Below are 13,889 nucleotides of genomic sequence, written 5' to 3'. Positions count from 1 at the left end.
ACTTACCCGGCTGTCTGATTTTTTTTTAGGCCATTACTGAAACTCAGTTTTCTACTTGAATAAAGTAAGGATAGGAAGAAAACATCCCAGCTCAGGGGACTGCTGGAACGCTTAAACGGAAAAAAAAAAAAAAGTATGAAATGTAAAGCAATTACTGCCCGGCACTGAGCAAGTCAACAATCTAGTAGATTTTCTTTTTGCTGAGGAAGATTGGCCCTGAGCTAACATTTGTGCCCATCTTCCTCTATTCTGTATGTGGGACGTTGCCATAGCATGGCCTGATGAGTGGTGCATAGGTCCACACCCAGGATCCGAACCCGTGAACCCTGGGCTGCCAAAGCAGAGCGCACGAACTTAACCACTACACCACGGGGCCGGCCCTAATCTAGCAGATTTTTAAAAAATTTTTTACCAATTCAAGTGGATATTTTTTAGTTCTCATATAGCTTGTTACAGTACCAGCTTTCCAATGTACTCCTTCCCTCAAATGTTTGGTGACAGTATACTTGCATTCTACCTCTTTCTCAGTTAATCCATCTCTTCTCGTTTAATCTTTAAAAAACGTTGGAATTCTTCAAGGATGGATCCCACACCCCCCCACCCTTAAGTGATAAATTAATGGCTTCAATTACTATCTGCACTAGAATGGCTCAAGTTTTTAAGACCAGCCCAGACTTCGCCAGAGCTCCAAACCAATATATCCAACCATCTATAACATCCACCCTTGGATATCTCATAGTACTCCAAAATTAAAACATACAAAATTGACTGTCTTCTCACTACTGTCCCAAAATAAAAACCTATCACTCTCCCGTGATCTTTATCTCAGAGAAAGGCATCAATTCAAACCAGAAACCAAGGTGTTACCCTTGACCTAGTTTCCTCCTTCCCATCCTTTATCTTTCGTTTATTCCCCTACATTGAATCCAATCCCCTCAACTCAACAATTTTTCTGCTATAATTCCTTCTTTCTCCATTTCCACTGCCACCAATCCTAATCCAAGCCACCATCATCTGTAGCCTGGAAAATGATTTTAAGTGGTTCTCCTCCTCGGAACCACCCCCCACGCTGCTGCCGGAGTAACCTGTCTTCTACAAAGTCCTGCATATTTGACCCTGCCTCCCTCATCAACCCTGTCTTCTATCTTCCCCTCCCAGCCGTTCTGTTTCAGTTACACAGGCTTCTTTTGCTCCCTCAAGACTTTTACAGAGTTTTGCTTCTGGGAATGCTTCCTCCCACTCAAACACATCCCAGTTTATCTCCACACACTCTTCACACCTCTTTTCAAACACTACTTTCTCGAAATTAAATCTCTGTGATCTGTGGGCAAAGGTTAGGTTTCTGCTGCCATAGCATCCTGTACTTCTCTCCCACAGCACTTACAACTATAATTAACCAACTGCTTATGTAACAGTTGTCTTACTATTCATCACCCTTGCTAGAAAGTAAACTCAAAGGACATAGGGATGGGCTGTGTCTTGTTCCCCAGAGCCCACCAGGACTTAATACAAAGAAGCACAAAAAGCATTCATCGAATGAATACATGCATACACGAATGAAAAGATAATACTTTCTACATTAAATTTAGCACAGTGTTTAATTTCTTTTTGCATTAATTTTCTGATTACTCCACAAAAACACATGATGAATAGTAAGAATTTCTTCAAACTTAAATTCTACTACATTAAACTATATTAAAAGTCTGTCACATAAAATTCACTTCTGCAAGTTCTATCTAACAATTAAAATGATTAGGATAAATATACTTGTTTTAGAGATTAAAAGAAAAGATTTAAGTGGCTAAATGTACACATCTAATATAAAGAAAACTACCCCTAGAATCCAATTCTTTAGTCATTTTTTTTCCTGCCCGCTAGCTATCTTCCATGCAGGGCAATTTTTACCCGAAACAAATATTTCCCAAAAATAAAGACAGCTCAAAAACTGATGTAAATGTAGCTAAATCTTGTATCTCAGGTAATCAGAAGTCCTACTTATGTGCGTTTGCGCTTTAGCAAATCTTAAGGTTTTAAAAAAGATATTAACCAAAACAAGTTACCCATTTTCAAACCTTCACCTTGCGACGTCACGTCCATGAAAGAGACTGCATTTTACATATCACTTTCCCCCAATTTTGAAATGCCCCCTCAATTTATAAATACAAAATGGCATCTACGAGCTCCCGCACTTCCCCTAACAGCCTACAGAGGAGACCCACTCCCTCACTTCAGGGCAGCAGGCCGCCACTCCGCAGTGTGAGGACTTGTGCTGCCGCTGCTTAAACATCACCATGCCCAAGGGCCAAGGCCTCTGGTCGTGGTTTCCGGGATCACTTACAACTAGTGCTCAACACGTCCATTCCTGGGCAACCACGGTGCCAGAAACGACGAGGAACACGTTTTTACTTACTCCACGAACGCCCTGGAGCAGAGGCAAAGGATTTTATAGTCCTCCTCCAGGTCCTCGATGAAGAGAAACATCTCGGCCACGCGGCTCCACTTCTCGCAGCACATCCTCCACCTCGGTGGAGGCAGCCCTGCGGTAAACGGCGCGGGACCGGCCGCCCGGCCTCTGCTCGGTTCCTGGAGACCGGAGGAGGCCTCGCCGGCCCGTCTTGGGGCGAGTCAGGAACCAGCCCGGGGCCGCTCCAGGCGGGAGGAGGCTGCGGAGCCGCCACCGGAAGTGGCTCCCGGAGGCCACGGGAAGGGGCGGGGCGACGGGCGGTGTCACACTCAACCCCGCCCGGGCTGCAGCCGCAGCGCCGTTCGACTTTTTCCTCACAGGTTGAGCCAACCGCTCCAGTTTCTCCGCTTCCCGCGGCCGCTGAGCCACCGGAGAGCCCCCGCCGCTGCTCGAGGGTGAGGGCGAGCCGCCTCTGCTCCCTCCCGCCCGAGGTGCGTGGGCGCCCGCCGTGGTCTCCCCGCGCTCCTCCCCGCCCGGCGCCCGACGGCGCGTCAGACGCGCGGGGCTGGGAGCGGCCCGGGCCGCGCGTGCAGTCTCCCGGGGCGGGCGGCTCGCTCCCCGCCGGGCTCGGTGTTGGGCTCAGGCACCGGGGGGGGCCCCGCGAGCCGGTTCTCCTCGCCCCGCATCTCCCCTCGCGCCCGGAAACCTGCGTGTGGTCTCAGCTCGCCGCACGCGAGGCCGGGGGCTGGCCCGGTGACCTCCCGATGCCGGGAGCGCAGCCGAGCCTGCTGGTGTGGAAGCTCGGGGAGGCTGTGGAGATGCCGGGAGCGCAGCCGAGCCGCCGCCGGGGTGGAGGGTGAGCGTGCGCCTGCAGATGGTCAGGCTTCGAATCCTGGTCTGTGCCCCTTGTGCTACCTGTGTGACCCGCGCAGGCGGCTTAGCCTGTCTGAGCCTCGTCGTGATTGTCTGTAAAGTGGGGCGATCAGTAGTGCCTGCTTCCCAGGGCTGCGGAAGGCACTGAGGGAACCGTGCATATCACACCTCTTCTCTGTGCTGTGGGTAGTGTGGGTGCCCAATACTTTTTAGGCGCCAGGCACTGTCTGGGTCCCTGCGGTTTGCAGCTTGTGATACAGGTCTCTGCCCTCAAGCTGCTGGTTGATAAAAAAGTTACATGTGCACGTAATCAGGATGTCAAAACTGGAGCAGCACTCTACATTTGAAAAAAGCCGGCGGTCTTGGGTGCGCGGTGTTCGTCGAGACTGCCCAGGCAGCCTCCTCAAAGAAGCACGTTCAGACTTGACGGTTGTTGGAGCGGTTAGGGCTGGGTTTTCCATTTGATGCTGAAATTGGTTTGCTCTTTCTTTAGAGTATATAAAAACTGAGGTAAAAATCCAGACATTTAGGACAGTCACTAATATTTTGGCCACATTTATTGGTGGGTGGAAATAGAAGATTAATTTTCATATGAAATGTTTATTCCCACATCCTTACTGCTGCCTTTGATGTCAGAGAGATGCTCCTTTTAGTGACTCAAGAAGGTAGGAGTGCTGATGAGCAACATTTTACGGATGAGGCTGGGTTAAGAAAATAAGGGTAGAGCAGTAATTATCAAGCACTGGAAGATTTTAGCTAGAAATTGAAGGACATCCTAGGATTAAAAAAAAAGAATCCTTGAAAGGTAATTCATATCAGAACGTAGAGTTTGAAGCTTGAAATCTAAAAGGTATTGTTTTAAAGATAAAAAGGTTGAGTTTGGCGGATACCTTAGCTGAAATATTAGATAAACTTCAGCTTTATTGACTGTTTGAAATAGAATGCTTAGTCGCTAAAACTGAGTACTAAACTCCTGTTAAACCACTATTAAAAATGCAAAAAGAAAAAGGGAAAGTTAATTTGTGTTTCAGTGAGTATTTCTTTTAATTGGCATTTTCAGCATATCCTCAATGTGGCTCATATACTGAAAGTAAGAAATGCATCTGCTACCATTCATGGTGGTAGAACTGGTTTGTTGTTAGGCTGTCCAGTGGATGCTGACTCCTAGCGCCCCTGTGGACAGCAGAGTAGAACCCTGCCTGGTCTTTTGCGCCATCCTCTCGTCCTTCCAGCACTGTATCAGATGATGCTCTGCTGCTATTCATAGGGTTTTCATGGCCAATTTTTTTGAAAGTGGGTGGCCAGGTCTTGCTTCCTAGCCTGTCTTAGTCTAGAAGCTCCGCTGAAACCTGTCCGCCATGGGTGACCCTGCTGGTGTTTAACATACCCGTGGCACAGCTTCCAGCACACAGCAACACGCAGCTGCCGCAGTATGACAACCACCAGATGGGTGGTGTGGTTCCCTAACTGGGACATGAACCTGGGCCGAGGGGGTGAATCTTAACCACTAGACCACCAGGACTGGCAAAAAGTACTGGTAATGGGTGTTTAAAAACAGATTTATTTCTTTAAGGTTTTGTAGAAAACAAACCAAAAAATCCTCTGTTCTGATTTATCCATTTTTGAAATATTCTGATTTTAAACATCTGTAAAGTCAATAATAGGAAATATTCCTCACTATCAGTATCAACATGGTAATATTTCAGCCTGTCAACTCTTTCTTACAAGTTACATGAATTCCAGATGAGAAAATTAAGATACTTTAAATGTGATGCATAGGACTGTGTTTTATCATAGATTTTTTTAAATAGGAAATAACCTGGAATTTTGGTAACTAAAATATTATATCTCCCTGAAAAATCTTTTAACAATTAGAATTTTTATTGGATTAAAATAAAGTGGTAAGGAGTCAAGTACAGCCTCTGGTAAATCGGAGGGGAAGAAGGGCCAGGCAGAAGTAGAGGGAAGACAGAAATTGCAGTCATAATATTTTCAGCCTTTCTGTCAGAGAGCGAGAGAGAGATCAAAGAAAGCGTAATGAAAACCTGAGTAGGAAGTAGGAGAACTGGGTTTTAATTTTGGCTCTTGATTCTTCACTGAATTAATTTAGTAACTTTGGGCAAGTCAACTTGGCTTTCTGTTTTTAACTTTTTTCTTCAAAATTAAGAGGTTGCATTCAATGAGTTCTAAAGCCATTTTCTCATATTATCAAAAGTAAGTTAAATTTTATCAACTCAAAGCATGTTATTCAAACTCCACTGATAGTTCTCTAGGGGCAAGTTTTAGGACACTGTCTTTGTCCATATTTTTATAAAAGATTTGGATGAACATAGTTCAGATCTGTCTGTATTTAGTTGGCATTTGTCAGGTGCCAAAAGCACATATTATTCTAAGTGCTTTATGTAGATTCTCTCATGTAACTATTGATTTTGCTTACGGATGTATCCCTGGTGTTTAGAGTAGTTCGAGCACAGACTACTTAGTCATAAATATTTGTTGAGTAAATAAATGAATGACGCAGTGACGTAAGTCTTCTTGGGCTATCCCCTCTCTTGTACACTGTGTTTTGTGCCCTCGGGCCTAGTCAAGGACAGGCCTCAACAGTTATCTCCTCTCCTGCATCACCCTTTTCTCAGGCTCCCATTGACACGTTATTACTGGTATTAAAAACTGCTGCATTTTCTCTCATCTTAAAACAACAACAGACTTGACCCACGTTCCCCTCTAGATGCCTGTTTCTCTGTTCCTTTTTGTAGCAGTATTCCTCTAAGAGTTTTCCATATCTGCTGTTTCCAATTCATTTCCTCCCATTCGTTCTTGAACTTACTCCACCTGACTATCATCCCCACTGTATCAAAACAGTTCTTATCAGGGCTTGCCAGTGCCTCTGTGTTGTAAAATCCAGTGATCAGTTATCATTCCTTATCTTACTGGACCTCAGCAACTTTCAAAACAGCTGGATACTCCTTCCTTCTTGAAACACTTTCTTACTTTGACGTCCAGGATGCCACTCCTGGAAGGAGGATGCTGGTTCCTCATTGTCTTCCCAACATGTAAAATGTTGAGTGTCCCAAGGCTCTTTTTTATTCTATATTTATTCTGGAAATTCTTTTTTATTCTATATTCATTCCCTAGAGGGATCTTCTTTAGTTTCATGGTTTTCAGTACTGTCTATATGTCTCCAATTCCCAGATAAACTTCTCTAGCCCTGACCTTCCTACTAAACTCTACTTATGTCCAGCTGTCTCTTTAACATCTTCACTTGATGTCCAGTAGAATCTTAACACGTTCAAAACTGACTTCCTGATCTCTATCCTCCCCCACACCTGTTCTTCCTGCACCTCCATCTTTCCACAAGCAAGCTAATAATAATAATGATGGTGACGATGATGATAATAATAGCAATACTTATTTAGCACTTGTAGAGTGGAAGGCACTCTTCTAAGCTTTTTTTACATATAATCTTCACAACAGTCTTATTAGGTAAGTACTGTTATTATCCCCATTTACAGAGGGGGAAACTGAGGCAGAGAAATGTTAAGTAACTTGCCAAGGTCACACAGTAAGTGGCAGAGCCTCCCAGAATACAAACCCATGTTGCCAAAAAACCAGGGGGTCGTCCCAGACCTCTTTCTCACTCACGTTCTACATTCATTCACCAGCAAATCCTCTTGGCTTTATCTTCAAAACATAGCCAGAAACGGACCCTCTCTTAGCACCTTCAGTCTGCACACTTGTCTAAGGCGCTTTCATCAGTCACCTCGGTGATTGCAGTGACTTCCTTTTTGCTCCCTGGACAGGGTATTCTCAACCCAGCAGTCATTTAAAACCCAGGTCAGGCAATCTCACCCTTCTGATGCCATGTCCATCCCACTTCTATAAAAGCTGGCCTGCAAAGTTTTACAGTGCTACCTCTCTCTGTCCATTTTTGACTGCTCTCCCTATCTCTCTTCCTCAGCCTGCCGACCTTGCTGCTCCTCAGACCACACCAAGCGCACATCCTTTGTACTTACTGTTCTTTTAGCCAGGGATTCTCTTCCAAATGCCCACATGGTTTACTTTCTCACTTCTTCAGGTCCCTGTTCAAATGGGTGTTTTAGAGGCCTCCCCAGACTACCCTATGTGACATACCGACCCCCTCCCCACTCCTACCCTATTGCCTTTTATAGAACTCCATATTCCTCTTTCCCTGCTGTATATTTTTCTCCATAACACCTATTATCCTTTGATTATTATTATCCCACTTTTACAGATCTGTTATATACTGTTATTATCCCAGTTTTATATGTACTGTTATTATCCCAATTTTACAGATTATCCTGTTATTATCCCAGTTTTACAGATCTCAGCAAACTGAGGCACAGATGGGTTAATGTACAAGTTTCTCTCAATATCATAACTAGAGTCAATCACAGGGAGTGACCTGAGTGGTGACAAATTATGAAACCAAGGTCTGAGGAGTGGTTGAAAGAACTAAGGATTTTGACTAGAAAAGGGGATTTTGCAGCTCATGATAGCTGTGCTGAAACTTAAGAGATGGTCTAATGGAAGAGTTTCTACGGTGCAGAACTCTTCCCCAGTAGGGAAGAGTACAGTGAGGTAAGTATAGGGAAGATATTTTTAGCAGTTCAATGGATAGTTCTGAAGATGGAATGGGACACCTTTTGAGTTTTCTGTTCTGGAAGGGTTTAAATCAAAATCGGGGATGACCATTTGTGGAGAAGGTTCTTGCACGCAGCACACTGCGGCCTGTTGAGGGACTGCTAGATCTCGTGAAGGTTTCCGTGTAACCTCTCTCACTGGAACTCTGCCTCTGCACTGTCTCCCTTCCCTTTACTGTGTTTCTTAAGTGTATATATTAAATCAGAATGTGAGTGAGGTGAGAAAGGGTAGTTCTATTACCAATTTGGGTGGGGGGAGGTACTAAAGAAGGTTTTAAAACCACAAGATTTTACAATCTTATTAAAAATCGGAAATGAGACTAGCTCGTTGGGGGCAATTGTATTAAGCATTAAGAGTCGGATATTAAAATAATTGGTTTTTAGGCCTTTGAAAAGCTCCTTTTAACATATTTGAGAGGCTGTCATAAATTTTGATTTATTAACAATATTTAAAAACTTTTTCTATTGAGGTGTAATTCACCATAACATTCACCATTTTAAAATGTATAACTCAGTGGTTTTTAGTGTAGTCACAAAGTTGTACAACCATCACTGCTATCTAATTCTGGAACATTTTTTTTTAACAAATGCATGTTAATGCTCTTGGTTCAAAAAAAAATGAGTTAGCTCAGATTCTACTGCTTTTCCTAGTACTTTTCCTTTTTGCATAATTGTTTCAATCCCTGTTCATCTGCATGCAGAGCTGCAGCTATTCTTTTTTTTATTGATGTCTTAATAGTTTATAACATTGTGAAATTTTAGTTGTACATTATTGTTTGTCAGTCACCCTATACATGCATCCCTTCCCCCCTTATGCCCACCCCCCAACTCCCTTAACCCTGGTAACCGCCAAACAGTTCTCTCTGTCCGTGTGTTAGTTTATCTTCCACATATGAGTGAAATCATGTGGTGTTTGTCTTTCTCTCTCTGGCTTATTTCACTTAACGTAATACCCTCCAGGTCCATCCATGTTGTTGCAAATGGGACAATTTTGTCTTTCTTATGGCTGAGTAGTATTCCATTGTATATATATATCACATCTTCTTTATCCAATTATCAGTCAAGGGACACTTGGGTTGCTTGCCCTTGGCTATTGTGAATAATGCTGCAATGAACATAGGGGTGCATAAGCCTATTTGGATTGTTGATTTCAGGTTCATTGGATAGATACCCAGTAGTGGGATAGCTGGATCATAAGGTATTTCTATTTTTAATTTTTTGAGGAATCTGCACACTATTTTTCATAGAGGCTGCACCAGTTTGCATTCCTACCAGCAGTGAATGAGGGTTCCCGTTTCTCCACAACCTCTCCGACATTTGTTGGTTTTGGCTTGGTGATTATAGCCGTTCTAATGGGTGTAAGGTGATATCTTAGTGTAGTTTTGATTTGCATTTCCCTGATGATTAGTGATGTTGAACATCTTTTCATGTGCCTCTTGGCCGTCTGTATATCTTCCTTGGGAAAGTGTCTGTTCATAAAATTCTGGAACATTTTTATTATCTGTGAAAGACACCTCTGTTTCCATTAGCGGTCACTTGTTGTCCCCTCCTCCCAGCCCCTGGCAACCGCTAATCTTTCTAGCTCTATGGATTAACCTATTCTTGGTATTTCATATAAATGAAATCATACAAAATGTGGCCTTTTGTGTCTGACTTTTTTTTGCTTAGTATATTTTCAAAGTTCATGCATATTGTAGCATGAACCAGTACTTCATTCCTTTTTATGGCTGAGTAATACTCTATTGTATGGGTATAGTACATTTTGGGTTGTTTCCACTTTTTGGCTATTATGAAGAATGCTGCTGTCAGCATTCATATACAGATTTTTGTGTGAATGTATGCTTTCAGTCCTTTTGGATATATACCTAAGAGTGGTTGCTGGGTCATATGGTAACTCTATGTTTAGTTTTTTGAGGAACTGCCAAACTGATTTCCACAGTGGCTGTCCATTTTACATTCCTACCAGCAATGTATGAAAGTTCTGATTTCTCCACATTATCATCAACACTTGTTATTTTCCATTTTTTTGATTATAGCCATCCTAGTGGGGAAAGCTCTCATTTCAAAAAGTAATGAGTTTTGCTATGTTGCATTCTAAATGATCAAATACTGGTAAATTATAGTGGTTCAACTCTTTAGATGGATTGATTAGAATTAATGTAAATAAAGCCCAGGGTGTGGGCTTAATCTGTGCTGTCACCTTCTGTTCCCATAATAGGCCCAGATTTCTCACAAGTAAACGCTGTTGGCTACAAGGAAGTTAGACTAAATCCTCCATCCCTGGAAGAACACGTAAAAGTGCGTGCCCTGCTAATGCCAGTTAGCAAGATAATCTTGGCATAAAGACAACATATAATTGCTCTTGTATATCTGTTTCTCCCTCTCCCTCCATCCCTTCCTTTCATTTAGTCACTGCCTGCCTCATCCACAAAGGAATTGAGATGATTTTCATTAAGATTATGTAGTTTGGAATAATGATAAAATATCTCTAAGAATAGATTCAAGAATAGAGAAAATAGGGATGGAAGAAGGAAATCTTATGTAGCAGAACATGATCAAAAGGGCTAATACGATTGTATCATCGAATACCATGTTTGACCATCAGCTTATTATCTGGCAGAGTTACTAAAAAGAGGCATAGTCAATTACATATCTTAACTTCATACTTTTTCTCTGAAGAAGCAAAGTTTTTTATAGCTTTGAATTAAAAAAAAATCTCAGGTGGGGCTTTATATAATGGTAAACAGTGCATAGAGGTGTCCTCACTAAAGCATTGGTAGCGTGAGTATAATTTTTAATTGTGATACACTAGTGTGAGGCTGCAATCATATTTGTCACACATGGGTGAATGTCTCCTGCTATTTATTTTATGGAAATTCTCACTCTAGGTATTAATGATAATCTTTTTTTAATCATATTTTTCTTCCATTTGTATACTGTTTTCCAGAGTACATACGTTGAAGCTTGGGACAAGATATTTGTCTAATTTCTGGTAAGTTAAGTGACTGGTTTAGAGAGTGACATAATTGTCACTGTATTTTATTATGTGTATTAATGACTGTATTTTCAGTCATTAAGACTTAAGATAAGATAAAAATGATACTGATAAATTTTTATTATTGCATAACATCAAAAGAACAGAGAACTTGTCTATAAACCTGCTTATAAAAGACAGTACCCAAAAATGTATGTCATCATTTCTTAAAGAATTGGGTTACTTTTATCGAGTCAGATATTGATGTTTTCTTTGGTAAAGAACAGAGTTATCTCAACATAACCTAGTTTAAGATACAGATGTTCAATATGATCTACTTAAGATGTAAGTCAGATTATTAAGATCAATCTGAGATTTCATTCTTCATCAACTTCATTTTCCTCTCTCAGTGATCGCTTGTGAGTTGTTTCAGAAGCTGGACCCAACGTGCTTCATGAGTGAATGGATAAAATGTTATAATTTTCACATTTAAATCTGCAGCAAAATTAACCATTAACAATCTACTGATTTGTGGTATTAAGAAAGGACTCTATATAGTATTTAGGTATACTAAAACATTTAACTTTTCAGCTGTGAAGAGAGTAACATTGGATTATTTTTCCCTTCTAGTGACAAAGTTAAAGACCTGCCATGACAAGGAAGAAAGAGACTGAATTTGTCATTTTCACCTAAAGAAAAATGATAGACAATAATCAAACCTGTGGTGTGGGACAGGATTCCATGCCCTATATGACTTGTCTGATTCACATACTCGAAGAATGGTTTGGTGTGGAGCAATTAGAGGACTATTTGAATTTTGCAAACTATCTCTTGTGGGTTTTTACACCACTAATACTTTTAATACTTCCTTACTTTACTATCTTTCTTCTCTACCTTACTATTATTTTCTTACACATTTATAAGAGGAAGAATGTATTAAAAGAAGCATATTCTCATAATTTATGGGATGGTGCAAGGAAGACGGTGGCAACTCTGTGGGATGGACATGCAGCAGTTTGGCATGGTAAGCAAGATTACTTTGATCTCTGTGTGTTGCTCTCCATGTGTGTGGTACTGAAACTATATTATCATTCTGTTTTATTGATTGACAAGCTACTGAAAAGTATAATGGACGGGATATTTACTATTTCCTGTCATCTATTTGTATGCGTTGTGCATAAATATGTCTTTCTTAAAATGTTTTCTTCCAAACACATAAGTTTCCATTAAGCAAAAAACCACGCAGCAGTGTAGGCCATTACTATAAGCTAAAATATAAAAATTTATATTTAAGATATCTAAAAGAGTAAGAGACTAATTAAAACTATGTAGAAAACTGTTTCGAAAATGCTTTATTTATAATTTACTTCCACTTTGTTCAAAGTAAGTTTGACTTTCCCAGTGTAGAGATTTTAAAAAAATGAAATAATATTTTTAATATTATTAAGTAATATTTAATATAAATAATATAAATATTAATATAAAATAAATAATATAAATAATATTAAATTAAATATAATTTGTATACCATAATTTACCCATTTTCTGTTTGATTCATTTCAGCAGTCGTTATGTCTTTCTGAATAAATGAGATAGCAATAAGTTTCTCTCCAGCATATTCATTCTTTTCTCTAGTATTTGAGAGATTGTCATGTTGTATGTTTAATGATTGGGTCTTCTTCGTTTGGCTATCATGAAAATTGCCCTCTAGTCACCTATTTTCAAGGACTTGGTGTTTTTCTCTACCAATTTTTACCTTATTTGTTGGTCTCTTTTGTTTTTGGACTATACAAAAATACTGAGAGTTCAATATACATGTACAAAGATGTGCTTTCTGTATCATGTTGTTGAGCATCAAGGTGGTTTCACAGAAAGACATGGAAGGAAGCACAGATTTTGAAATAGACACTTGAGGATATATACATCACTGAAGTATAGGCTGCTGTTAGCAAGGATCACCAATGACATGCTAATTAGGCTAACGTGTTGTCATTTTCAAACTACATACGTACTTACAAATCTCTTTTGAGCTCTTACTATGCCATATACTGTCAAATGCTTAATGTGCATTAGTTCTTTTAAACTTTTTAACATAATAGATAGATTCTGTGTATTATCTCCATTTTACAGTTTTCCCATGAGGAAACTGAGGAACAGAGAGGTTGTTATTTGCCCAAATCACAGTAGGAAGCTAGGAAGAAGAGCCAGGATACAACCTCAGATATCAGGCTCTAAGGCCTGTGCTGTTGTGATCTGTGCTGTGTGGTAAGTTTGTCCCAGGTTGGGGATTCAGGGTCATAAGTAGTGGTATTCAGCAGGTTTGCAAACAGGAACCATATATCTTTGATGTTTTGAGTTCTTAATATTTACTCATTAGTACTAGTGGTCTTGCCAGTCAGTACAACTCTCATACCCTCTCATGTTGTTTTATATAAGGCAAGATGATACTGCAGCATTCCACGTGTGTATGTCTGCAGAGACTGCATCTGTGTAGACTGCTACTGTTCATTGTCTTTAAAACAGTGATAGAAAAATTCAGTAGCATCGTTTACAATACTCATTGGGAATATACATCCCCCTCTCGTATATACACCCCCTATATTTCAGGATAATGTATATTGTAAGGAATTTGAATTTATATTTCAGGAGGAATGATTAATTTGGATAAATTCAAGCACTAAACTTATTTTGTAGTAGAATATATAATTTTGAGGTATTTTTATTTATTTATGTTTTGAGGTATTTTTAGATGTGCACTTATAGCTCAGAAGAGGTAAAATATGTAGTTCTTAGCCTGTTTTAATGTTTTATTATGATAACATTATATTTTATTAGGGTAAGTGATACTTTTTAAAATGATTTTCTTTACCCTGTTCTTTAGTAACATATGTAGTAGGTATTTGTGTGCATATTTGGACTTGGTATTGGTGTCAAATCATTTTAATTCATGCTTTTTAAAGACTCTTCAAAGGGATTT

The 13,889-nt window shown here is 40.3% G+C and overlaps 1 protein-coding gene and 1 pseudogene across 2 annotated transcripts in view; one reads left to right on the top strand and one right to left on the bottom strand.

Annotated features, from left to right (window-relative positions):
• The window catches only part of TGS1 (trimethylguanosine synthase 1), a 43,029-nt gene extending 40,361 nt beyond the window's left edge, over positions 1 to 2,668 (bottom strand). Inside the window, exon 1 of one of the 2 annotated variants that reach the window (XM_058528718.1) lies at positions 2,411 to 2,668. In XM_058528718.1, the coding sequence (XP_058384701.1) occupies positions 2,411 to 2,514 (104 nt within the window). In that variant the 5' untranslated portion in view covers positions 2,515 to 2,668. The remainder of the gene's footprint in view (positions 1 to 2,410) is intronic. The other variant, XM_058528717.1, reaches the window with a different exon arrangement.
• Positions 2,669 to 2,719: 51 nt separating this feature from the next.
• On the top strand, positions 2,720 to 12,308 carry LOC131396487 (monoacylglycerol/Diacylglycerol O-acyltransferase-like; annotated as a pseudogene).
• The last annotated feature ends 1,581 nt before the right edge of the window (positions 12,309 to 13,889 follow it).

The sequence above is a fragment of the Diceros bicornis genome, chromosome 33 (assembly GCF_020826845.1).
Source record: "Diceros bicornis minor isolate mBicDic1 chromosome 33, mDicBic1.mat.cur, whole genome shotgun sequence".
NCBI classification, from domain to species: domain Eukaryota; kingdom Metazoa; phylum Chordata; class Mammalia; order Perissodactyla; family Rhinocerotidae; genus Diceros; species Diceros bicornis.
The sequence above is the reverse complement of the archived record's forward strand: the minus strand, read 5'-3'. Positions and strand labels throughout refer to the sequence as shown.